At 43.9% G+C, this 24,994-nt stretch overlaps 1 protein-coding gene across 4 annotated transcripts in view; it reads left to right on the top strand.

The window, feature by feature from the left end:
* Window positions 1-24,994, top strand: part of rapgef1b (Rap guanine nucleotide exchange factor (GEF) 1b) — a 205,835-nt gene that overhangs the window by 155,947 nt on the left and 24,894 nt on the right. For 2 of the 4 annotated variants that reach the window (XM_047329548.1, XM_047329549.1), the window contains exon 3: window positions 9,158-9,237. In XM_047329548.1, the coding sequence (XP_047185504.1) occupies window positions 9,158-9,237 (80 nt within the window). Of the gene's footprint in view, window positions 1-9,157; window positions 9,238-9,915; window positions 10,254-14,651; window positions 14,749-24,994 lie in introns of those variants that run through there. The other 2 variants (XM_035609026.2, XM_035609025.2) reach the window with 2 other exon arrangements.

The following is a 24,994-nucleotide window of genomic DNA, read 5'->3' as shown; positions in this document are numbered from 1 at the left end:
AGAAGTGTGAGAAAGTGCAGGAAGCGGGGGGTCCGGGGGGAGTCAGTCTGTGATAGATCAGCCATAAGGGACAGTGTGTGAAAGACAGCGTCACGCTGTAGTGACCTCTTTACACATATTATACATTATACATGACACACCTGCACTCCACATGCACACACAGCCTTCCTGCTCCAACATGTCCCCTCATTCGTGTCGTAGACGTACCGGGACAGTGCAGTGACCCGTTCCCCGGAGCAAGCGGTTGTTGGGTTTTTTTCATGCCGTCACAAGCTGTCCAGACATTTTCTGCCTTTGAAGGCCTGTCTCAGTCTCCTCTGCTTCCGTGTGGTACCTGGCGTCTTTGACAAGCAACACTCCTTACGGGAGTCTGAGACTGAGAGAGAGAGGAGAGGGACGGGAAGAGGGAGTGGGTTTATATTGTCTGACTGATTTCGCCGTGTTCCCGCGTGCTTCCGCCGGTGTTTCGTGATATGTTTTTTTCACCAATTAAACAGGCACTAATATCCATCACAATGCCTGAGCTGAGGGGCTCCGGGGTTATCTTCGCAGCGAGCAGAGCAAACTAGGTTACTCTGTCTACATAAGGATGTTGATTGCTGCACATCAGAGCTAAAGCAGCCCGAACAACCCAATGGCTGTCAGGTGTAGCTTCCTTTGCTAAATCAGCTCCTGGAAAGTTGTCAACACAGATCTGCCAGAACTGCTGCTTCTTTTTTCTCCTCTTTTATAGTTCTCCTCTTTCTTTTTTTTTCCTCTTCGCCTTGGTGTTTAGTGTTTGCTGACTGACTGTGGGAGAGATAATGAGGAGGGTGTCCTCCTTTTGCACTGCCACACACATTCATACATCACAGAATTACAATACATCAGAGTTGTGTAGTGAATGTGCCTGAATATGTGTGTGAGTGTGCGGGGTATATCGGGGTGTGTATGAACATTATGTAAAAGAGTCCTGATAGAAACTGCTTTTCAATAACTTTTAAAGTACCAGCTGAGGGCCCATAATCACAAGGGGATTATCCATAAATAAAAAAATAAATAAAAATACATGAATCTTAACACTGTTTTAGATGTTTAAACACTTTTTAAAACAGTATTAATATTTAATTGACCACTAGGTGGCAGCAGCACATGCAGTAAACACAAGTGGCAACTCACCGTCCGTTACGTCAGCCTCTGGTTTGTGAGCTGCCATTTTGAAACGACGCGTTTCGCATTTGGATTTAGTTTTTTTGAGGCCAGGCGTAGAATTAGGGGTGGGTCTGACCGAGAGCTTGTCCACTGCGCGCCTTCATACACCTGCAACCGTGCACCAATTGTATCCAGGCTACTGTGCATTATCGTCTATCTTACTCTAAATGAGAGCACAGTTTACATAATGATCATCATGCTGGCTTGCAAGAAACTGACTTCTTTTTTGCAACCAGTAGAGTCGCCCCCTGCTGGTGATCTGAGAGAACACAGGCTTCAGGCACTTCTGCAAGGGGCTTCATTTTCCGGGCCCGGTGACTGCGTCCATTTTTATGTACAGTCTATGAGAAAACACAACACTTACACACTCCAGGGAGAAATATCTGGCTCTTTAGCTTCTAAATGCTTCACTTGGCTGGTTTTTCAGAGCGCCCTCACCAAAAGCTGCTGCTGGAAACAAAGTCAATGAAAGCTGTGAACCAAAACAATAAAGTTGTGAGCCATTAAACCAAAACAGCCAGCGGAGAGAGGCTCAATGGAGCCGCAGGGAAACGCAGAACTGGATGATTATTCTCCGTGGGCTTTTCACTACACCTCTCACGCTACGATAATCATTCCACTAATTGTTCATATGAAAATATTGGTATAATGCAGCTTAAGGTTATGATGACATAAAATATGATAGATCTTTATTGATCCTGAAGGCATATGTTGTGCTTAGGATGTTCAATATTCACAATAAAGTAAATACATATATGATATAAATGTAAATTGGCTTTAGTGTACATATTTAGGCTAAAGAAAATGTTATATAAGAAGATATTACGTACAAATTATGTTGCGACTGATGAGTGAAAGTACCAGGTACAGTTAAATGTACAGGAAGGTGCATCTGTGCAAATTGCAAGCATACAAATTATTAACGGAAAATAAATATTAAAACACTGACAGGAATAATGATTAGTTCTTTCCTGTCGTTGTAAACATTTGTTTGTCCAATGTAAAAACTAGCCAAGTTTTCATCCTTCTTTTCTAATTAAATAAATCTGTGTGACTGGCATGGACACATGGCTTAGAAATGATCTATTAATGCTAAGATTGACAAGGTTGAGCCAGAGGTTTGCAGGAGGTCATGCGGAAAGGCGATTTAACCTCTAAGAAATCAATGACACATTTACCTCAGAGCTGAAAGGTCCCCGGTTTGATCCACCCTGTGTTTGTTCTCCTTCTGCTCGTGTGGGTTCTTCCCACAGCCCACAGTCAGGTGGATCAGAGATTCTAAATTTCCCACAGGAACGAATGGGACTGTGTGTTTGTGTTTATCTGTCAATCTGTGTTAGCTCTGTGATAGACCAGCAACATGTCCAGGGCTTTCCCTGCCTTCTGCAAAGTGTGCTGCTTCAGCATCCGCTCTTCCCTCCATTAGTAGCCTGTAAAAGAAACACAGCCCTCCCCCTTTTTCTCCCAGAGAAACAAAATTTGTGCCCCAGTTATTGAGTGAAATGTCAAAGAATTGCCATTGAGTGGTACACTGCAGGCAATGGGTGCATGCACGAGTGTGTGTCTGCATGTGGCAGTTCTACATTAATAATGTCCTGTCACCATGTGTTTTCTCAGGAAGAGCGAGTGATTAGATCCAACATAAACTGTTTTTTCACTTCCATACTTTAGACAAACACAATGTTCACTGTGTATACAATTTCATTGCATTTGCCAGTTAATAAAAAAATCATACTGTTTTGTACTAACCAGGATACAAGACCTGCGCCAACAATCACAAGTCTAACACTATTTTGCTGCCAATCTCAGTTTTGGAAGCTAAATGTTTTTTTTCAAACATTTAATACTTATTTAATACTCATGAGGTTGTCTTACCACCATACAGAATTTATGTTTTTACCAGCTGCGAGCAGCTTCTCCACCTCCTCCGAGTGGATCCGGCGTTCACTGTGACATATCTTTGAATGTAATTTTGTCACTTCTCTTGTGTGAATGCGCTACATGGTCAATTCTAGAATCCCAGTTAGAAATAACATTAACCATGGAATTGGGACACAGCTTTTGCTCTCGGTGTGTGAAAGACTGGGCAACTCATGAAAAAATGCAAAAGAAAAAGCCCTGCTTTCATTTTCCTATGCAACGCCTCATGTATTTATGAATGAGCACACCCACTGGACCCCCACGCATGCTTTACATGTACACGGACAAACTTAAACTGCTCTCCTCTGCACTGTAAATTAGTCTTAAAATTTAAATCTACTTTAAAAAATAAAGTTTTTTATCATTGACTGTATAATGAGTGATTCAAATAATGAGTGGGCTCTGTTCACCTCTTTCTCCCGAACCCACAAAACGTCCTCATCTCATTCTGGCAGCTCTGGCTTCGGGCCACGCAATCCTAATTCAATTACTCACAGCCTTAATCACCGCTCCTGTGAAATGAACCTTGTGTGGATAGTAAGTTGGATAGTACGGTAAACCCTCGCCCAGGAGCCCAGGAGCTGGCATGGACTTAGAGTGTGACACCCACGGACCAGACCGCCTGGTTCCAGACCCAGTTCATGATAACAGGCTCCTGTCCAAACTGGACGAGCCCCCGTGAATAGCAAGTGACGCATCCTGGTCCACTGCTGTATCCACGGACGACGCCTATCAATAGAACTGACCAGTATTACACGCCGAAAGAGTGCGAAGAGATGTGTGAAGAAGGCAGAGCGGGTAGATTTTTCCTAAAGAGGCAAAAACAACTTTTCATTTGGTCACTGTCGTAAAGAGGACGCAGCTACAACCGTAAAAATCCCAATGGAATAACTAACCTTGAGTTAAATATCTGGTAGAATTAATAAGTAGGCTGGTTGTGCTACTTACTGATCGAGAAGAAAGAGGACAAACTGCGTGTCATTTTTGAAGCAGTGAATGCCTGTCCGAGGTTTCAGTCTTGTTTCATCTCTTGTTTTAATCGCTCTCCTTCTTCGCCTGCTTCTGTTCCTCCCTCAACGAGGTAGAGTCGTCTTTGTCAGTTCGGCTGTTCCACCGTCTGCCATTTCCATCACCTGGGGGGACGGATACCGGGAGAACGCTCTTCTCTTCCTGGTTTTGGTTACGCACTGGGTGACGCAGTTCCTTTTGCTGTAAATCAAGTCGTCACTTTTCTGGGGAAACCGCGTCCCGGTGGCCGAGGAGATAACATGGTGAAAGCAGGGCTCATAGGAGACCAATATAAATGCAGATGGTGTCGTTTTTGTTCTTTAGCCATTGCACTGCAATCTGTCTATTTCCGCTTTAGAGGTTAAAAAAAATGGGTGTGTGAAGACATTTAAATGTTACTAAAACGGGAGATCGTAAGTATGAGGGGCATTACCGGTAAGTGCCTAATGAAAGATAAACACAAAAATCACATAGACAAGATTTGTGCCTTAGAAAATGATTTCCACTGTCACTGAAGCGAGACCCTCAAACACACACATTAAATGCCTCTAACCTGCTGAGCGGAATAAAGTAAAGGATGAACACTGACATTTAGCCCTCTAAAGGGGAAGGTGGAAAGGAAGCTGGGGCTATACTGCTAAAATGATGATCTAATGAAGTCTAACTGTTCGCTGTGTCACTACATCACAGCGTTGGCCTATACACTCCCGTCCTCTTTGTGCCTTTACACCCAGAGCCGTGAGCTCACCTCTCTAGCTGAGGGCGCCTGCAGACCCTGGGGACTCCGGCGGCTAATGGAGGTGGAGGTGCGAGATAGGGAGTGGCTGGGAAATCGCTGTGGACCCCTGTGGCCAGTGTCATTTCATGCTCTCTGGCCCTGTTCGCCCTGGCCTCGGTTAAATGTCAATCAGTAGCACTGGAGGGACTGGCACAGTGGAGCGGAGGGTCCCACCACGAAGACAGGTCGACCCTGCCGTTTGAAACCGCCACGAGGAATATAGAGAGAGAGGAGGAAGAAAGCAACAGCGCGGAGGGAGAGTTTAGGGAGGGAGACCTTCACTGTCATTGTGATGGGACAGAGCGATGTTGAAAGGCAAGCAGCTGGGCTTTCCAAAAGCCAGGCCTGCCACCCCGTAGCGCTCCAAAGAGCAGCACAACAATGCCTGTCTCAGCACATAAATAATTCCTACGTGTTGGAGTGCGTATGCATCCACAAATGCATATACCCACTTACCAAACACGTGTGCCCTTAGTTATATTAAGCCTGCTTTGTGTGTGTATATATATATATACACCTTCGACACTCTCGGGAAACTTGTGTTAAACAAATGTGTTAAAAATAATGTTACATTTTTGTGTGAATTTTTAAAAACTGTGCAGTTCTTTTTGTGTTTCCATGGTTCCTGTCAACACCCCCCCCCCAACCCCTTCTAATTTTGCTGACCTTGTCAATATGGGTCTCTGTGTTTCTTTGTGGCAGTGACAGAGTGAGCTATTCTCATGCAGTATTGAGTAGGTTACGACCTAGACATCTTGTCCTCTTCGTCTAATGCCTCCCCATCTTCAATCTTCACTGACTTGTGTCTAACGCCCCGCACTGATATCTGTAGACGTCCATTTAAATTCCACCGTGAAGAGCTCACTCAAAACATCACTCTATTGTATGTTAACAAAGGGGCCAAAGATATTGGACCCAGATTGTCGTGGTGGTGTTTCCCCCTCCTTCTCAGTTAAATGTATTCAGTCGTGTTAAGCCTCGCTGATCCCCTGCCTCTCGCTCCGACTCTCAGATGTGAGACAGACGGAGGGGCCTGACCGCTGGCCAAGGTTAACAGAGCCTTAAACTGTGTTTGAGCTCTGCATCACACGCCCACCGCCGCAGAGATCAAACACTGTTCTTCTCCCAGCTCCCACTGACAACTCTCAGCCAACTACACTGTCTCGCTTCTCCTTTCTTTGGCCCGTCTGCCGTGAACTGTCTCCAGCCCACAGCAGACCTGATCAGACTCCGCGCCCAATGTGAAACTTCCCAGTGTGAACCAGTATGAACCCTCCCACAATCATTACACATTTCGATCCTGACTATTTGAGCCCGGTGACTGATGGTGCCTGACTAATAGCCGTGTGAGGACAGTAGTTCTCTTCAGCAGCAGTGTAAAGTTATTATTAAGTATATGAAAACTTTTCAACCATACAAATATTTTGTTTTGTATGTATTTTTCTTGAAGGTATTATCATGATCTAATCTAAATTCCTATTATCAGCGCCACCTTGATGTTTCTCATCAAGAAAACAGCCATTTCATCATTGTCATGCCAGATTAAATTACATTAGGCTTATCCCTCTCAAAATACATTTCATCAGCATTCCCTCTACCTGCCCATATATTGATATGTATAAACCTCCACATGGCGCATAAAGCTGAGCTCTGAGGACACAGGATGAACAGTAGCTCATGAGCACCACTGTGTGGCGCAATGTAGAATGGCAGCGTGCTGTGGTGTGAAGCTGATGGACAGCAGCAAAGAGCTTTGCAGCCTGACGGTGATACTCGTGTGACTTGAATGATGAATTCAAAATCTGCCCCGATGGATGTGAATCATTAATTAATGCAGTCACGTGTGGCAGACATCTACACGTACAAAGTGTCCCTTTGTCGTTATTGTGTATATTTGCCATCGCACTTCCTTATGAGAGCTAACGCGCCTTTGTCTTCAGTGATATAGATGTTCACACTTCCTCCTGAAGCCAATATTTTGATGCCAATGACCTTTGTGTTCTTGTAAATGACCTTTCAGTGAGACAACTGCGAGGCTGATTCAGAATGACCTTACTCACGGATCTAATATGGCCTGTCGAGGAAAGCCGACCAATGCACAACAGACACGGTGTGGTTGTGCTGCTGGGCCTGTCCTGTCTTGACAAGTCTGCCGCTGCATAGGAGTTTATAGTCTTCCTTCTGTGACTTTATCATAGCCTCAGGGAAGGTATTTCACTCCTTCCCCTACACCATGCACGCCCACATACTCTCACTGGTGCACACACTTGTGCAGGCACTTTGCACTTGTTACATGGGTGCGGTTTCTGCTGTGCAAGCAAGAGCGCAAGGGAGCAGGCATAATGACAGCCAGTGCAAATATGAACCCTTGACACTCACGGCCTTCTCTTTGATAACCAAATAAATGCAGTTGATCATGAGGTAAGCTGACCCGAAAGGCATGAAAGAAGCCCTCAACAATATCTAATGAACTCCCTAACTTGGTATTTTAACACGTCCCTTCTTTCATGAGTACAAGCTGACCCAGATCGTTCAGAAAATGTAGATCATTCCGTCAGTCGGATCAATTATTCATAAAAAGATGACAGGGCACGCTTGCTTTGTCTTGATATGCCAGAGACATAATCGAGACAGTTGCTCCATAATGGCTGGGATAATGTGCAGTACTAAGTAGCCAGAAGCTACAGTCAGCAGTTTAATGAATGATAACCCCCCCCCCCCCCCCCCCCCCCAGCTTCTGCTTCATTCCTTTGATTTTAAATTCATTGTATTTATTTATTTATTCAAAGATAAATAAATAAGTAAATGAAAACAACTGCATGGCACCCATGCAGAGTGAGGGTTACCACTATGCCCAACAGGGGGCTCTGTGCTTCCATTAAAGACGCATGTGGCTTGAAGTACATGTCAAAGTCAAGCTAAACTTTAAAATGAACCTACAAATTTTCAGATGAGATTTTTCTTCAAAAGGCTGTTATTTTTTGCCCCACCAATTTCACAAGCAGTGATCATTAATAAGTTACAAAATTGGATACAGGCACAAAGTGAAAAGTGAAACTGTTAATTGCTGACCTTTTTCAGTAGGACCACATGAGGGACAGTGACAAGAATGTACATTGAGTTCTGCTTTTTTAAATTCAAGTTTAAAAATTGGATGACGTTAGGATTGCTCAGGATTTGAGTGCTTTACAGTGGACACACAATAGCATCACAAAATTTGAATCACTTAAACTAGTTATATTAATGGAAACGAGCAGAGTAAAAACAAAAGTATTGTTGTCTTTCATTTTCCGCGGGGGGAACCCTGCATACATTGAAAATCAAACTCACAAAATTATAAGATTTCAAGGAAATGGCTCAGGCTGTCTAGTAAGCAGTGAATAAGAGAATACCCCGACCTTGGGCTGTGGGCGCACAAAAGTAGAACTGGCTCAAGAAGAACTGTACTGCCTAAAACATTATTCTTAGAAAGAACATGTAGTAGACCAGTTACACTGGCAGAAGGAAGCTGCACAGTGTGCCAAGCTATTTTCTGGAGATAGATAGTTGAACTTGGTGTGTGCAGATAGACGGGGAGAAATAACCTACGATAAAGGATGTCGACAGCCCAGGACTTTGACGTGTGGCCATCTGATATATTCCCATTGCAGATCGATATGTGTGAAGATGAACAAGAGTATGAAGTTTGATGAGATATTGTGCCCATGAAAGCAAATTGACTGTAAGTCGATGTTTGTTCCGGTGTCTCGGCCTCATGTTGTGGTACAACACTCAGAAGTCTGTTTGAGTGAGTCCTTATTCGAACCATTGAGACTTTCTTTTTCTTTTCTTTTACAAGAACAAAAATAAAATACGACAATGTCATAACTCGAGGGCGAATACCAGTTACTACAGCTTCATTACTAGACTATACTGAAACAATAAGAGCGAGACTGTATTTGGTAGAAGTCGGCCATGGGGAGAGCTTCTTTGTTTCATGGGGAAATGAAGAAGAAGCGATGCGCCACATTTGACCTTTACCTGGAACTCCTTGTTGTATTCAATGTTGCAAAGCAAACTTTTTAATCTGTATTTATGTGGTACACTTTTTTACTACTAGTACTTTTTCTTTTCTTCAACAGCTTTGAAGGACATATCATGTTTGAAAAATGATATCAGTCTTTTGGTGTATGTAGGGCCAGTGTGGCCTGATGCAGTTGAGTTTCTGAACTTGTGAACCGGTTGTTTTCAGTCAACGGGGCTCTTGTCTTTTCTATTTAGCCTCGTGCTGCTGAGATCGATGATGGTGAACCGGGCTTCTAGAACAACCCCTCCAGACTGTCCCACAGTGGTGTGTGTCTGTGCGTATATATTCATATATCTACACTATATAATTGCACTGGCTGTGATAGATAGATGCCCCCAAGAACTTTGGACTCTGAACCCCCCCCCCCCCCCCCATCAGGAACTGCACCGGTCACTTTACATAGACTCTGAGGAACACTGTCAATTTCATCAGTGCCCTCTACATTTATTACATTTAATCTGCACTCCATATCCTTTATATTGCACATTTTCAATTTATTCAATTTATTTAGTTTCCTGTATATAACACATACTGTACAGTATTTCCTTTCTGTTGCACATTTTCAATTTCTTTAGCTCTTCTATCCTGTGTAGTTTTGCCTTACTCTTACTATTGTATGTATTACTTATCTTATTTTCTGTTTTGTTTTTTGTTTTTGAACTATTGCACCGTGGGTCCGAGATAAACGGTTTTTCAAGTTCTCTGTATGTCTGGAACAATACTGCAGGAATTGACAATAAAGTTGACTTGACTTGACGATAGATACATAGATAGATACATAGATAGATCTATGAACCCATGTGCAACACTTGCACGCCACACTAAATGCCCTGCAAACAAACACACATCTCTTTGAATAGATATTGAAACACGCCCATCCCCTTGTTGACAGATGGATGTGACTAATTCCTGACGCGAGGGGGCGCTGTTTCGCTGAATGTGAATGCTCCCTCGCCGAGTCTAGGTTCAAGCCATTAGCGTGTGTGAGTGTGTTTGAGTGTGACTGTGTGTGCGTGTGTGTGTATGAGTGAGTGCAGCCAGTGAAAATCACCCGGAGCCGAGACCGGGACAGTTTTCGACCGGACCAATGTGTGTGGCCTCCAAACGCGTCGCGTTCGCCCCAGCGGAATCGTCTCATGGACACGACAGCGGGTCGACGATGAGGGAATAATCCGGAGGAAGACGCGCGGCCAGGGCTCGTCCGTAGCTAACGCTTTTTGTTGAGACCGCGAGTGGGATCACAGCTGCTGGCTACGAAAAAAATGTCGGGCAAAATAGAGAGCAAGCAAGGTAAGTCCTGCCCCGCACGAGCCTCGCGCATAACGGTATTCCTCCCGCGGGGCGCCGGGCGGAATCCAACTCGGGGTCCGCGCGCCGGTCGAGCGCCGAATGTGGCTCCAGATGAACGGACGTGTCGAGAGTATGTGGTGGTTTAAATGGGCCTTACAGGACAGCCGGGGTTCTCTTCCCGGCTGTCCTGTTATAAAATGAAAGCGTCGCCGTTGTCGGCTAGCTGCCGTTAGCGGGAGCGATGGGACTGGTTCACTCCGCTGCCGACCGCATGTAGCCGCCTTAACCCGGACCACGAAACGACCAACGTCGCCAACAACTTCCAGCTATTCGGTGCCATGGGTGTCGCGGGCTGGCTGGACGAGACGATGCCGTTGAGAATAGGCTCCAGCGCCCATGGCACTTCAGCTCACCGGCTTTTCGCCGTCCTCCCCTCCGCGTAAATACTCCACATTTTCTCAAAAATGATAACTTGGAAGCGACTCGAGCATTCAACGCCAATTCGCGTGTCGCAGTCGGAAAATACACATTCCAAAGCGAATAAATTCGAGGACACGTGGTGCGTGGGGTTGTTTTTCTGTGTCGTAGTTCGCCGTCAGAAGACGGGTTTGTGACCGGGGCTAGCCGCGGCTAAGGGCTAGCCTCTCCGCGGCTAACGCTAGCTGCGTCGTTACCTAGCACTGTGCCGGAGTTGCATTGTGTTCACGCCCATGTGTGCGTTTGTGTTGTGTTGATTCCAACGTCGTGCACGTGGCGCCCCCCCCCCCCCCCCCGTTATGTCTACCGGCGCCGTTCGTTATGCGTGCAGCTTTAAAGACAAAACGAAGTGTTTGCAGAGCGCTCTCAGTATAGACCGGGGGGGGGTTGGGGGGGGGCACAGGGTGGTCTCCGGTCAGCTTTTGGGAAGGAAACTTTATACCCACCAGCTACACTTGCATCCCTTCCCACCAGCTGTCTCCCCACATATACAGCCCTGTCCGGTGATGCCTGCAGTAAATGGACACACACACACACACACGCACGCACGCGGGCGCGCGCCAGCACACGCACGTCCAGTCAGCTCCCAGCAACAGGAGGGGAGGGTGTCATCCACCACTAGGCTCGGTCATTCTTCACAGGCGTAAAAGTTTCCGATTCCTTTCGTGTCTCGCAGACAGATGACTACATATGGTCACAGCTAAATGAAAAGCTCGGGGGCAGCCTTGTAGATTCTGATTCAGTGCTGTGTTGACATACAGTGTGCATTTGGATAACAGTCACCGTGATCCAAAACCACAAGGTCCCTCCCGCGTCCTCTCATGTGTACCTGTTCCTCCTCGCCGTGTCTGCCGATTCACCTGTTGGCCTGTTGTCCCCGCTCTCGTCCAACTGCACCCATCGATCCCTGATGGTATGTCCCCAGAGGACACGCTGTTCTGGCTGCCACTGACACAGGAAGAGGGGGCAAGGCAGGGGGCTCATGGCAGCACTGAAAAACATCAGGCGATAGCTATGGTGTCGCCCTGTTGAGCCTTTTCCTCAGCGAGAACGACTGTACGGTTTGTTGGAAACAAATGGTGTCAAAGGAGCCTGTTGTGGTAGTGGGCTTAGGCTGTGGAGACCTTTACATATAGGGGACCAGTGAAAGTCACAAGAAGAGATTAATTCACTGGTGGAGCAAAATTTTCTTCATGACTTTTCTTTGTAAGCGTTGTCTCTTGCACATGGTATAATCATGGGTCACGTTTTAATAATGATTTGATGTTCCCAGGACACACATGCAGACACCCAGCTTCTGCGGGAGAGTTTTGGATAGTGTATCTTCCAGAGTCACAATCTGCATCAAAACGATCCCTAATCACCACGGATACGGTGTCGCGCTTTCACTGCCCTGTCGTCTCTTGGGGGGTAAACACTGGCTCTGCGTTACCTGCTTTGGAGTTGCAGCTGCACCCCGGCGTGTTCAGTTTAGTTGGGACGTCACCACCCGGGGGAATCGATTGGGTGGTTCTCGTGTCTGTTGCAACACCCAAACCCCCGTTCTGTGTGTGTGTGTGCGCATCGCATGACTTCATCACTCAAGAAGCTCAAACTGTATTACATTAACCGGCAGCCAAACTTGCATCTCGATGCTTTTCCCAGAGAAAAGGAAGAGGGTTGAGAAGACTGAAAATATGGCTGTGTTATTATTTGTCAATTGACACTTGCACTGTGTTTTGACTTGTTTGAGTGGATTAAGACAAAGGGGCTGTCAGGTTATTTAGACTGCAAAATAATGAACGTAGACAGTAGGTACTCGAATCAGAAGATCTTTTAGCCAGTCCCTCCAGATCATCATCACATATTAATAGCCACTGTGATTCGTTTCTTTTTCTGTACATCAAACTTCAATCCAAGCTGTGATTATGTTGTATCTGAAATACAAAATACCTAATTAGATGGTCTGGGAGGATTCCATTTTTGCAGTGACACATTGAATGCGACCGCCACTTTATACAGGCTTTATTATTTGTGATGTGTTCAGATTTTTGTGGAAAGTGACACAGACTTTGAGTAAAGCAAACGCCTTTAGTTTCACTTTGCAGCAAAAAAAAAGCCTTCATCCACTTGTCAAGAAGACATTCCTGAAGAAAAATACAGTAGGTGTCCTTTCGTACAGTAGAAATACATGACGTACGTGACTTTTTTGGCTGAAACAAAGGTATTATCCAATATATTTACACAAACAATTATAAAATAAAATGGCTTCACAACAGCTCATAGCTGATCCTTGTTACTATGCTTTAATTTCACTGCCTGGTGCTCTTTTTTCACACATGTTGAAAAAAAGTTCTCCTCTGTGACATCATAAATGTCTTATTTATGAAAACGTGTTGATGCTTATGCATCGTTTGCCACCTAGTTGGAGGCAATAAGTTTTGAGTGCTGTTGTTGTATCTCTGTCTGATAAACCTTACACAGAGGAACACACGTGAACACACAACTCCCCGACCAAAAGTCTTAATTGATGCTTTGTACGTGTTTTATCACAGTTGCAAAATTTGTATGGCCTTATTTTTCTCCACTGGGACCGGGATTGGGACAACAGTTTTGACATGTCAGTGTTGGTAACAAAGATGTGGGAGTAGCACAGTGTTTTATAATAAGCATGTAGACTCTTCCCTTACTGGCCAATCAGTGGTAGTATAGCAGCCTTTTTTAGACCCATAGGGAAGGACTTTCTGTCTGTGCATCAAGCATTTCTTGAGTTAACACTGAAGTGTTAGTCAAGTTCACGGCCTTGTGGTTGCTGCATCGCTTCAGACTGAAAGATCTTCTTGTCTGATGTACAGAAATAGCAACCTCCACATGCCTTAGTCACCAAAAGAGTGAGACAGAGCTAAAGTAAGTCACGATGACAAAAGGGTTCCCCGGATGATTAGGCCTGTGCACATTGCTTATGAGGGATCCCACTGCCACAGGGCAAGCTATGGGTCTTGGTTTGACATGCTGCAATTTTGAGGTTTTGTGGCAGCAAGCATTTCACCCTCCCTCTCCCGCAGAATGAGAGGCTTGCTGTTCCCATATAGGTTTAGCTGTGTTGTAATTAGTTTTGTGTGTGTGTGCTGTGGATGGGAAAGCAAAAAGAGGCAGGGAATAGAGCTTAGGGAGGGAAAGAATGAGAGGGTGGAGAAAGGTAGCACACGGATGGGAATCAAGTCTCTGCACAGAGCGAGAATTTGTTCAGAGAAATGCATGGTTTTCACGTCGGGTAATTGCTGGACCGAGTCTATCGACGAGGAATGGAAGGCTGTCAATGAGGGGCAATCACATGAATATTTCCAAGGACATTCCGCCATATACATCTTCAACAGAGATTGTTTTCAGATACCTCGTATGTGATTCAATCTGACTTCCATTTACGGGTCGTATTCATCTCTTTACTTCCATCTGTGCTCTTGAGACATTTTCGCGGAGGGGCTCGTACTCTAAGATGATGCTTCACTTGATTTCACTGCTGCGTGTTGGCCTACATGCCAGAGAGCAGGTCGTTTACTACTGCAGGTTGCCTGCTCTGTTCCTTGTGACTCTTCAGTACATCCCCACTCCAGATATCTGTAGGTTGGACCCGCTCCAGGACCACTGATGGCAGCCTAGGCGGCCTCACTGTTTTGTCCAGGATTATGTGATTCTGACGACATTTGCAAGAGCAATGATTTGTAACTTTTGAAATTTTTAGTACCTCTTGCCTGCTTTCTGCGCTATTTGTGGATCTTTCCTCTGAAGTGCAGCCTGACGTGGCTGAGTCAAATGAGGATGATCATGAGGACCGGTGAGTTTGTGACTAACTCTCAGCAGTGCTATTGAGCGTCAGCTGTGAAGATGCCAGCCTAACCAACAAGTCTTCATTATACAAAAAGTGAAGCTGTCGGTATCACCCTCCTGGACTCTTGGATGGGCAACATAAGCTGGAGGAGCCAGGCCTCCTCAGAGGACACAGACTCCTCTCTACAGGGGGATCTAGATGAGGACACAGGTAAATACACAAAAGTACTAAAGTACTTCTCCTGATGCGAGCATGCAGACGGTATTAACGATGTTGGCTGACGTTGTGATGTTTGCTTCTTTCTTATTAATGCTGACATCAGTCCATTGGTATTGAGTGAACAGCGTCTGGGCACTGCGGAAACAAAGTGTTAATGGCAGTTTAAAAAAAACAAAGTCTCTTCTCTATTTTGTTTGAGTATTTAAAATGATAAAAATAATGAAAACAGTGGATGTAGCTCTTTTTTAAATTAAATCATTTGCACTCTTTGCATTTACTGAACACTTTTTGGGGTTTAATAAATGGACTGTTTTTTTCTTCTCCTTTGTTTAATGCTGCCGTTTCCTGTTTGGGAGTTTTAATGTAAAATAGACTCGTTGGCAGGATGAAATGCAGGGGACATTCCTCGCTGTGCTTTTTGTGTCGTGTGGCTTTATGGAAGGTGCTCATTTGCTCCACTGAAGTCTTGGGCGGACCCAGGCTGCTCTGCCTGGGCCGCAGCCTTCCATCACAGGCTGCCTGTCTGCCTCATCACCTCCCAAAGTTTTGTAGATAGAAGCCAAAGCCGCTCTAATCACACCTCATCAGGAGCCGCCGGTGTGCCTCTGTACTGCCGTCTTAATCCAGTTACACAATACGAAAATTGGTATTGGTCACACCGTGCTGCTGTAATCTTGCCAACTTAAAGCCAGGCCGCCTGGATTGCTTCACAATGGTAGCCGAGTCTGTTTGTTGACCCACTATGGCGGGGTTAATACTGTTTGATTTATTAATGTTTGTAGTGAGCTTGTGCTTCTCCGATTAAGCTCTGTGAGCACATCCACCCCGGTGAGCCAGTAGCACGTCGAGGCTCCGTAATTAAGGTAACTGAGTCCATCATTGTGTAATTACACAGAGCCAAGTGCCATGATACTTTACTTTGAAAAAACACACTGCGGTGTGTTCAGTCTAATAAATCTGTGCATTTCAGGCCAGCAGGCTGTGAGTGTCAGTGTGTTGTCTGCCTACACGGTCCTACCCAGTCCCAGTCCCTGTATCTGTGATGGTCCTTGTTGGATACAGAGTGACCAATGTGATGGACAGGTGGCACGGATAAGCAGGTCTGAGTTCGGCTACAGATGAGTTGGCCATGCTGCACTGCAGAGAAACGACCAATGTTTTGGGGTTATTCTGTAAATAGTCTTGGCGTGACTGCAGCGATGCTCCACAGTAGGTATCCTCAACGGTACGAGTCCATTTTCCAGGTTCATATCAGTGGACTCAGCTGACATCAATCTCAATGCAGATTAACTGGGGTTTAAAAGGGGAGAGTCTTAGTTTTCAGCTGTGTTAACTAATAACACCTTCTCCAGTGTCTCCTCATCTCTATATTTACTCCTTAAGGTGCGTTCAGACGCGATAAGATCACACACAAAGTCATTGCAAAGATGTTAAGCCTGTGTCGTTCTGGCCGGGCGTCATTTGCTTCAAAAACTCGAATATTTGAACTCGAACGAAAGATTTGCATAAGGTGATGTCGTGAAAGCCAATCTGCGTTCAGATTATCCCTGACGTCAATGATGTCCGCTTCTGACATCCTGATGTTGTATCAGAAACGGAGGAAAAAAATATTGTTCTACTCAAGTAACGCATGTAAACACAAAGGACCCTGTGGCCAAACTCGTGTGATTAACGCAATGGGAAAATATGTTTTGCGTTTGGTCTGAACTGACCGTTAGACGTTAAGGCTGAAGAATAACTTTACCAAACCTGAATGCTCCAGTGTCTGTACTTTGTGATATAGTATAAATGTAAGGGATGATTTCTGTAACTCAGTGGCCTCTTAGTCCTGGACATGCCCTGAGTTCTTCTGTCTTTTTATCCTGCTTCAAGTTGATTAGATCAATTGAATGATCCTGTTAGGATAATTGTGAATTAGTCTTTTATTAGATGATGGAATCAAAAATAGCAGGACGGAGAAACACTACCAAATACTCCATATGTATCCTATGTCGTTGTCTTTCAGTTCCTGTTTTGCAGTGACCTTTTGATTGCAGTCATATATTTGATCAGACTTTTGTTTTTTGTATGTCAGTTTGAAATCAGAGGCAGGGTTTGGCAGTTTATTTTTATCAAATGGAAACCAGAATAGTAAGGGGTTATTTAATGCACCTACTCACTTGAGTGTATTGATGAAATAAACAGATGACAGAGAAAGTGATGAAAAATAAATATCTGTCTGCATGCAGTTTTTCTGAGCGATAACGGTAAAGTGAGGATCAGGGGCAGATGATGAGTCGCCTTGGTGACTGAAAAAGCATTTTAATTTTAGGCCAAGTTGTGTGTGTGTGTTCATGCCCTTTTGTTTAGTGTGTCAAATCATTAAAACCCCCTGGTGGCATGGCTGGGTCGGGGAGCTGGCACACAATGAAGGGGATGTCCCACAGTTGCTGCCAGTTTCCGATTCCAGTCTAAATCAGGAAAGAAGAGAGAAGTTGACATTGCTTGCAAACAAGTCGTCATTGCTGTCAGGGCAGATCCCAGTGTGTGTCATCTGTGTGTATCTTTGGTTCCTTGTTCGTGTCAAATGGATGATTCTAATTCTTTTGTTTGATATCCTGTTGTCATCCCCAAACAGTATTTGACATATTTAAATGTATCCGTTGTTTACTCTGTCAGTGGCTGTGGCTGAGCCTGTAGCACCGTGGGCAGAATGTGGACTCGCTGTTTGAGTGCGTCAGCACTTACTGACCCACTTCTTGGATGTACCCTCCTCACACAACCTGAACGAGAGAACGTTTTTGAAACAGTATGAAATATGCAACACTGTGGATTTATGAGGCTCTGAGGAAACTGAGAAACTGGATCATGTCGGCTCCTACCAACAGTGAACTTTGGTCTGAGGAGGTCAAACCGAAAACGTTCAACTCTCATACGGACTCCTCTGCTCCAGTTGAAAATAGTGTAACCTGCTCAGGCTGTTTACATTTAAGATTCAAAAACATGTTTTGAGAAATACCAAAAACCTTTCCTTCTTCATCGTTAATGCAGACGGATCCTTTTATTCTTGAAAGGCTTTTTCAGCAGCATCTCTTGTTGTCAACACACCGCTGAAGCAATAGACGAGTAAAGGACATTATCATTCAAAATGTTTTTTTATGCACTTATTCTGTCTGACTCCACCTGCGGAGGTGAGGGATACATCACTGTCTTCAGTTCTATCGTGCACAATTCGACTTCATCTCCATTAAAACAGGATTGAATCAGTATTGAATACATTGACCGGATTTTTTCTTTTTGTCAAAGGGTCCATTCTATTATTTTTTAGTTTTGAGTATAAATGTACCTATCATGTATCTGTGTTTTTTATGATAGACTATGATGGATGCAGCTATGAAAAAAAGGCATGATTTTCTTTAGTAAGTCTGTTGCAGTGTGTGTGAATGCAGAGGAAAGCCAGAGGACAAAACAAAAGCAATCCGTGTCAATCAATAAATTGCAGGAAGATGATATGCAGCAGTAATGTTCTTGCAACTTTTTCACAGTAGGGCCGCTGAAAAATGAAATATCTACAGCAATTGTAAACTACTGCATATATATTTATGCATGTACATGTACAAATCTAAAACTTAAGAGATACAATTTTTCAACTGATCCTCAAAAATACAGCGACCCAGCAGTCTTTGTCCCTGCTTAAACTCTCAGTTCAAGTTCCTTCCAGTTTTATATCCTGCCTCAACACGCCGTTTCATGGGGAGAAATTTGAAACCAAAACTTCAAATTAAAATCTCAAAGCCATTTCACGTGACTCTTTTAAAAAAACATATATACACTACAATTCAGCTCAGAAGCGATCGATCAATACGTTATTACAATCTTGAATTCCAAATTAAGGAGCATGCAGCAAAGCCATTAAAACATCCTTTGCTTCTTTTCTTGATGATTTTTTAAAAAAGAAAGTAAAAAGTTATTTTATTGTCTGGCACATTATTCATCCCGACATCGTTTTTACAACCACTTCCTAATTTTAAGTGACTGTGTGAGGGCAAGTCTTGTTCTTTGTGATGGACACATGGAAGCCTGTTTCTGAGAAGCTTTGAAACGATCAAAATTCAAAGAGTTTGGTTTGACTCATTTGAACCGCAAGATGTGATGTGTTTTTTTGCAGCGCATATGTCCGTCAGTCTCGTCCAATGCCGCGTGTTTGCACAAAGTGTCAAGAGGATGACAAGTAGCCAGCCGCACAGACAAGATCAGCTTTGTACGGCACTCCAACATGGGGCGAGTGGTACCACTCCCCCCTGCTTGAGGCCATTTACTCACAAGAACGCTGTTGCTTATGCTTCTCTGCCTCTCAGTGTCCGTCTCTTTCTTGTACTCAGGCAGTGAAATGATTGGCTCTCTTGTGGCTGTTTGTCTCTGTGCAGGACCAGACTCCTATCTCAAGTGCTTTATAGTGGCCCTTTTCCTCGTGCTCTCACGCCAAACAGCTGCTCTTCAATGAGAACCAAGTGCTGCAGGGATGACATATTTTTATAGGCCAACCCGGAAGTTATGATCACCCCGGTTCCCTGGACAAAAAGCCAGTGGGACTCTTTATTTTTCCTGCTGGCTTTTGGATTTATTGCCGACAACCAGCACTATGACAAACATAAGGTTATGATACCTTGCTTTTTTTGTTAAGCAAGATAGTCTTCACCACTGAACAACACTTTTTCAAGCCTTACTAAAATTACCAGAATAAAAAAGATAATGGTGGGCCGTAAACGTAGTACACGACTGTCGCATGACTACAACGCTCCCAACTTATGATTTTATGCGCTTGCCTCTTCTGCAAAACTGTTTCCTCTTAGAAAGTTGAAAGGTTGGTTTCGTTCCCAAGAAACTCGCCACTTGTTTGCAGCTGCCTTTAAAACCTTTTCTAAAACCCCATTCAAATAACCCATCAATTTTGAGGATGAGGAAACTGGAAATACAAAGAAACTTATTTCCAATTTTAGGCCTCACTCCTGCAGCAATTCTTCGGAATCCGTCTCAGTAGATCACAGGGTTTTTTAGCTGTCGCATTGTCTCTGTTCTGATGCCGCTTGATGCTAGAGATACTGACAAGCGGGGTATTTATAGCACTTTGTGGCTCTTTAGTCTATTGGTTTCACCCAAGGTGAACCTGCTCCGTGCCAGACGGCCTGCTTTCACTCTGCCGAAACATACGGTGTGGAAAGCGAGCTTTAAATGGAATGCTAAAAAATGCAGCAAACCACTGTAGCCAGAAGGTCACTCGAAGGATCAGACTGCTTTGAGCGTGTTTGTGTTGGGTGGTTGTGTGCTACAGTGAGCATCTGTCTTGTGAGTTTCTCCTCTGTGTGTATGCGGTGTTCCATAAGGCTACACTTGTTTAGGTGAGAAAAGTTGGTATACAGGGGAGCTGTGGAAGCAGATGTGCTGAGTCCAGGCTGCTGTGGAGATAAGTTTGTTCTGAAAAGAGGGAGTGGCTCTCAATGACGAAGACAGGGGACAGGAAATCGTGCCAGTGGCCTCGGCGTCAGGGGGGAAGGAACAGGAGGGGTACCCAGGATTGTGTGTGTGTGTGTGTGTGTGTGTGTGTGTGTGTGTGTGTGTGTGTGTGTGTGTGTGTGTGTGTGTGTGTGTGTGTGTGTGTGTGTGTGTGTGTGTGTGTGTGTGTGTGTGTGTGTGTGTGTGTGTGTGTGTGTGTGTGTGTGTGTGTGTGTGTTGCGTGATTTCCCACAACCAATGCTACCTTACATCTGCTTTACAATGCCCTTCAGTAAAACGCTGCAAATATAATCACTCTCAGTAGCCTCATTTATTCTACGTATCACATTAGTGGAATCATGAACTATTACTTCTTTGGATTCCTCATTTAACCAAAACACGATATCACAATTGCTGTTACCGCTAAGTATTATTTTCATTATTGATTAATCTAAATAGTATTTTTGCTCAATCAATTATTCTTTTTTTCTTTCAAAATGTCTGGAAATGAATAAAGGCCAATATGATTAAGTTTCATGTGATAAAATCCAATTAACAAAGGTGGCTTTTAGTCAAAAAATTTTCCAAAACCTAAGGATACACAGTTTACTCGACAGTAAGTCGACATAACGACGATTATTCTGTACTTTTTATTCAGCCTGCATTTTGTTATCGATCGAATGGCATGAATAGTATTTCTTGAGGTTAAATAATTTAGAAGCTAAGGTTATAGTAGAATAGCCCATTCGAGCATGTCTAAGTTGTGTGTATTATCTGATGGTAGGAAATGACAGTTGTTCTTCTTTTCCTGCAGTGATGCACAGAGGCTTTCAAGTTTATTCTTTCTGGAGGCTACGAGATTTTATAGCTTTTAACTATTGTGATACAAGTTCACCCCTGAACATTTCCTGCTCCACTTTCTTGATGACACAACCCTTTTGTCACTAGGTTTTTTTAACGAGTGGGGCATCAAAACCTTGTTGTTCGGCGCGTTGTCGCTGCTGTGCCAGTGCTGAAATCTTTCGCTTGTGGTTGAATAATTTTTGTGTGTACTCATTTGTTTCTGTCTTGGGATGCAGATGCTTGTGTGTGTACGCTTGTGCATTGTGTGAACGTATGTGTGTGTTGTGTGTAGGACAATTGAGTGACCTAGACCTCAGGGCTCCCTCTGCAGCTTTCAATACAACCTAACAGATCTGCTGTGCCAAGCGCTCCCATTAACTAGTTCCATTAGCTTGCCCAACCCACCACGAGACCTCGACCCATTTCAAAATCCATTTAACCAGAATTACAACTACTGGCAAGCGGAGGGGATTATTTGAATATTCAAAATAACTTAAAGGTCAGTCACAGCCCACAGCCAAAGCAGTGTGTGGTATGAAGCAGCACTGTTTTGTGGTCATTGGAACACGGAAGCCTCAACATGCAGGATAACTAATAAATTGCTGATTGCAATTACACACAGACATGCGAACATAAAAAGGAGGTTGTGACAGAGTAAGCATCAGAAGCAGCGGAGTGGAGGAATGAATGAGTAATGATAATACAAGTAGCTTGAGGGGTGGCTGTAAATAGATGGATGGAGGGACTTTATTGATCCCACACTGGGAAATTCCGGTACGTGGAAGCTGAACCACCAGAAGTCCCAACAGTATGTGAAATGCAAACAATGTGGTGTTTGTCAACATCGCACAATAACTAGAAAAGAGGAAATGTGCGGGCTATTAACCAGCAGTGGCACTAGTACGCTTGATATTCCAGTTTGAGCCGCAGCAGTGTTGGAAGAGGGCTGCAATTGAGGAAAAGCTGGTGTTAACTCTGGACACTAAGTTTTGTTGGCTTCACTGTTTGAACAGAGGAGGCATTGAGGCTTACAGACTTGTAAATGTTTATGCCACCACACAATACACAGGCCTCATGGTCCCACCCTCTTCCATCATCTCCGTCCAGGCTACTGGCCTGTATTTGACATTATATATAGCCCTGAATCACAGTCGTACAAGAGCAGACTGAAGATAAGAGGGAACACCTTATTGATCCTTGTGGAGGAAATTGACATAAATGCACTGATGGTAGTTTTTATTGCAGAAAAAAGTGTGAAGGTGTGTAGTAAACCGCCAAGCATAACAATTTGTTTCATACATATAAATTCTAGCTACTGAAAAGACAGACCATGTCTTTGCGAGCTTTTAATATAAACACAACCTCCTTGCAGTGTTGTGGCATTGAAAATAGTCCCTGTCAGGATTTACTCTTCATCTCTTCATGTTGCCCACGCATCAGGAGTTTAAAAAACTCCCTTAGTTATGAAATGTATATATTGACACAGCAAATTGGTAGTTTAATATTTAATGGAATACTTTATACGCAAGCAATTTTTTGGGACTTTAATGTCCCCTATCTGGTTCGTAAAACTCAACTAAATGATGCCCCATATTATTTATTTTAATAATTTCTGCAGGATATTAAGCTGTCTGTAATACTGAATATATATACTACCTGTCTAAAATGCAATTTACAAAGTGCAAGTCTCTGAAAGTAAACCTTTGAACAAATAGATAAAAAAGCCATCATGAAATCTTCAATCCTACAGAGTCTATGCTGGTCTTCCATCCATACTATCATTTTAATATTATCATAAATTAACAGGTTCAAAATGTCGAATTCCTTCCTTCATTTGATGAAATCAATCAACAACCTTTGTGTAATAGTCCTTAACAATATGCCAGCCTTTCATTTTTATACCATTGATAAGACAGCTGGACCTTCAGAGTGAACTACAAGTACACATCTGTTTTAAACCTCAGTAGCCATTACTTCAAGCATAGTTAGTATTATTTCATCTGTGTTATGACTATATGACACTGCACTCGTTTCCCTTTACTGCGTCCGTCTCAAACCCAATTTTTCCGGCATGGTGCTGCAGCACTCTAACCTTGTGACTTTGTGTGTGAAAAATCCTGTTGTGTAACACTGCTTCAGGCCACGTTGTTCACTGCAGTAAGTGACGGAAGATGCAGATCACAGATCGCGCTGGGTCAGATCAATGTATTTTTTTCCCCCAAAGTGCCACAAAAAAAAATCAAACAACCTCGGATCTCGAGGACCCGCATATTGTATACAATGTCATTGCCATTTACTGTAGAAAAAAAACTGCATCACAGCAGTAGCACAGGGCAGAGTTGTTGGTTTCATAGTTGCCTGAATAAAATGTTTGTTTTGGTGTAATGTAATTAGTTTATGTGCCTCTGTATCGCTACTTGTTGCGCTTTCTCTGTCTAATGCAATTTTATCCGCACACAAGTCTAGTTATTGTCCCTTTAGAGGAGTTGCACAGTATTGATTGCGAGTATTTAATTTTAACTCTAAATCAGATCACATTTGCATTTTGAATGTTTTTCTCCACTTTCCTGAACTTTCTGTGCTAAGCCCTCAAGAGTGACAAACCATCAAAACGTGTGTGAGGGCACTTTTGTTGCTCTGTTATCTCTGAATTAGATTTCATGACTCATAGGGGTAGTGTTGTCAGTTTCACGGTGCAGGACTTCCCCCTCCGAAAAGACGCCTTTTCCCTTATCAGTCTACTGTGTCAGGTCTGTGGTTAGATCTGAGAGCAGATGGCACAAACACTCCGAAGGTTTTTTGACATCTCACTGACTCCAGTTCACTTTCACGTCTTCATGTCACACAAAGGCTCCTCACAGATGACCAGACGCAGTCATGGATCTGGTTGTGTGGCCGCGCTCTGTTAGCCACGGTTGACTGTTCCCATGCAACCCAGCATGCAAAGCACCTTCATCACCACTTTGATATTGGCTCCTGATCATTTACCCATGGTCGGTGAGTGGTTGGCCAGTAGTCATTGAAATATATTGAAGGGCATGATGTGCAAAATATATATTAGGTATTGGAGGAGGCAGTTGTTATTGAAGCAAATATTTTTTTTAAAGAAGACAAAACACAACATGCTTTTTCTTACAGACAAGAACTGAAATTGATTAACTGTTGCAGCTCTAGTCACAGGTGAACCAAAGGTAAATGTTATGTCTCCTCATTCTTCCCTTTAGAAATTGGTAATAGCAGATTGTAATCCCTGATGTAATTCCTCAAATGCCAAGTCATTGTTAGTCATTCATCGGCTATGTTTACTTGAGAAGTAATTTGGAAGTGAGCGGCGGAATAAATCCAGTATTTTGGATGTGTCAACTTGCATTGGTAATTAAAATGTCCAAATGAAAACCATCTCCAGCGTCTCATTTACTAATTTGTTGAGTGAAATACGATAGATCGCAAGTGGGCTGAGCACTTAGCATCCCCTCTCTATCTCATTTACCCGCTCCGTAGGTGAACCGGATGCTCTCAGCGTCCCTGTGACTCGTTGCTGAACAACATACTGAAACAGAGCAGCGGGAAAACTGTAAAAATCCACCACTGTCTCCCTGATCAACCATTAACCAGGGACACGTTCCACACCAGGGCTTCCTCCCTTCCCCGCCATTCTCGGTCTGGAGCTACACAACACACAGCCCGGCTGCTGTGTCCTAGAGTTCTGCCTGTTGATAACCCAGGGCATGAATAGGATCCCTGTTGAAAATTGAACATAGCCGGCAGGAAGCCAGCCACTACAATGGAGAGGATAAATAATTCACTAAGCACTTAACTATTTCCTGTTGAATTTTCCCTTTCCTCTTCATTTTTCTTCCCACTGTTCTTCTCGCGTGCCTTCCAGCACGCATTCCGCTGTGTTGCACCACAGCAGGTCTCG

The sequence above is a fragment of the Scophthalmus maximus genome, chromosome 20, assembly GCF_022379125.1.
Source record: "Scophthalmus maximus strain ysfricsl-2021 chromosome 20, ASM2237912v1, whole genome shotgun sequence".
NCBI lineage: Eukaryota > Metazoa > Chordata > Actinopteri > Pleuronectiformes > Scophthalmidae > Scophthalmus > Scophthalmus maximus.
Note: the sequence above shows the minus strand (reverse complement) of the source record. Positions and strands in the feature narration are given on the sequence as shown.